This window comes from Pediculus humanus, genomic scaffold, assembly GCF_000006295.1.
Source record: "Pediculus humanus corporis 1103172107763 genomic scaffold, whole genome shotgun sequence".
In the NCBI taxonomy this organism is placed as follows: Eukaryota; Metazoa; Arthropoda; class Insecta; order Psocodea; family Pediculidae; genus Pediculus; species Pediculus humanus.
This window is the reverse complement of record NW_002987361.1, coordinates 18,330-19,461: the sequence shown is the minus strand read 5'-3', so window position 1 is coordinate 19,461 and position 1,132 is coordinate 18,330. Positions and strand designations below refer to the sequence as shown.

At 26.9% G+C, this 1,132-nt stretch overlaps 1 protein-coding gene across 1 annotated transcript in view; it reads left to right on the top strand.

Moving 5' to 3' along the window:
• Positions 1-365: 365 nt before the first annotated feature.
• Positions 366-1,132, top strand: part of Phum_PHUM352270 (DrosGluCl, putative) — a gene marked incomplete at both ends in the record, with an annotated part of 17,333 nt that continues 16,566 nt past the window's right edge. Inside the window, 2 exons of the mRNA XM_002427861.1 lie at positions 366-444; positions 880-1,016. Coding sequence (XP_002427906.1) covers positions 366-444; positions 880-1,016 — 216 coding nt within the window. The remainder of the gene's footprint in view (positions 445-879; positions 1,017-1,132) is intronic.

Genomic DNA, 1,132 nt, shown 5'->3' with positions numbered 1-1,132 from the left:
TAATAATAATAATAATAATAATAATAATAATAATTTTTTCAAATGAAATAAAGTGTCTTATCAAAGTTAGTTATTTAAGTCATTGATTTATTATAACCTTTGTTGCAGTTAAATTTTAAAAAAAAAATTTTCTCTCACCCGAACAAACAAACAAACACGCACACACACACACAGAGAGAGAGAGAGAATAATTTGTATCTTTTTCTTACCAACAAACATTTAAAACAATTTTATTATCCCATGAGAATAATGTTAAGTTAATTAGGTCAACAATATTCAGTTCATTTTATATATTTTTATGCAAACTAACTAAAAACGCAACAAAAATTACGGGGGGAGGGGGTGGGGCGGGGAAATAAAATAAAATGAGATTAATCGATGTGAAAGGAAAAAAAAAAAAAAAAAAGAAAAACTTTTTTGTTGTTGTTGTTATTGTTGTCGTAAGTTTTTTTTCTTTTTGCGAAAAACCCGGGTTAGAAAACCTTAAATTTATGGTTTAGTTGAATTAAATTTTTTTTTTAAGGGAAAAAAGGCAAATAAATTTGGATTTCCCTCCTTTTTTAGAAAGATCGTTAAAAAGATTTTTTTTTTTTTTGTGAAAGACTCAATAGAGAGATAAAACGAGTAACATTTTTCACGGTTCTTTATTGTTTTTATCAATTTTATCAGGGATTTTTTTATTTATATAAAGCCAAAGAGAACAATTACCGTTTTTTTTTTTAAAATATCTAAAATATATTTATTATTATAAATAAAAAAAAAAAAATATTTTAAATCGATGAGATTTTTGTTTATGTAAAAAAAAACACGCCGCCATTTTTTTATTTAAAGAGTTTTCTTTTAATACGCCTTCCTTTTAACTCTTAACTCTTTTTACAGGCAGATGCTCGGAAGACGAAGAGCGGCTTGTTCGGGATTTATTCCGTGGCTACAACAAGCTCATCCGCCCAGTGCAAAATATGACACAAACAGTTGATGTTCGGTTCGGTCTTGCATTCGTCCAACTGATAAACGTGGTGAGTATTTGATAATTAAAGTTCATTGAGCCTTGTCACAAAAACAAACATACAATCACAATAAATTTACTAAATATTCCAAACCCTTTAAAAAAAAAAAAAACTTTTAAAACTTG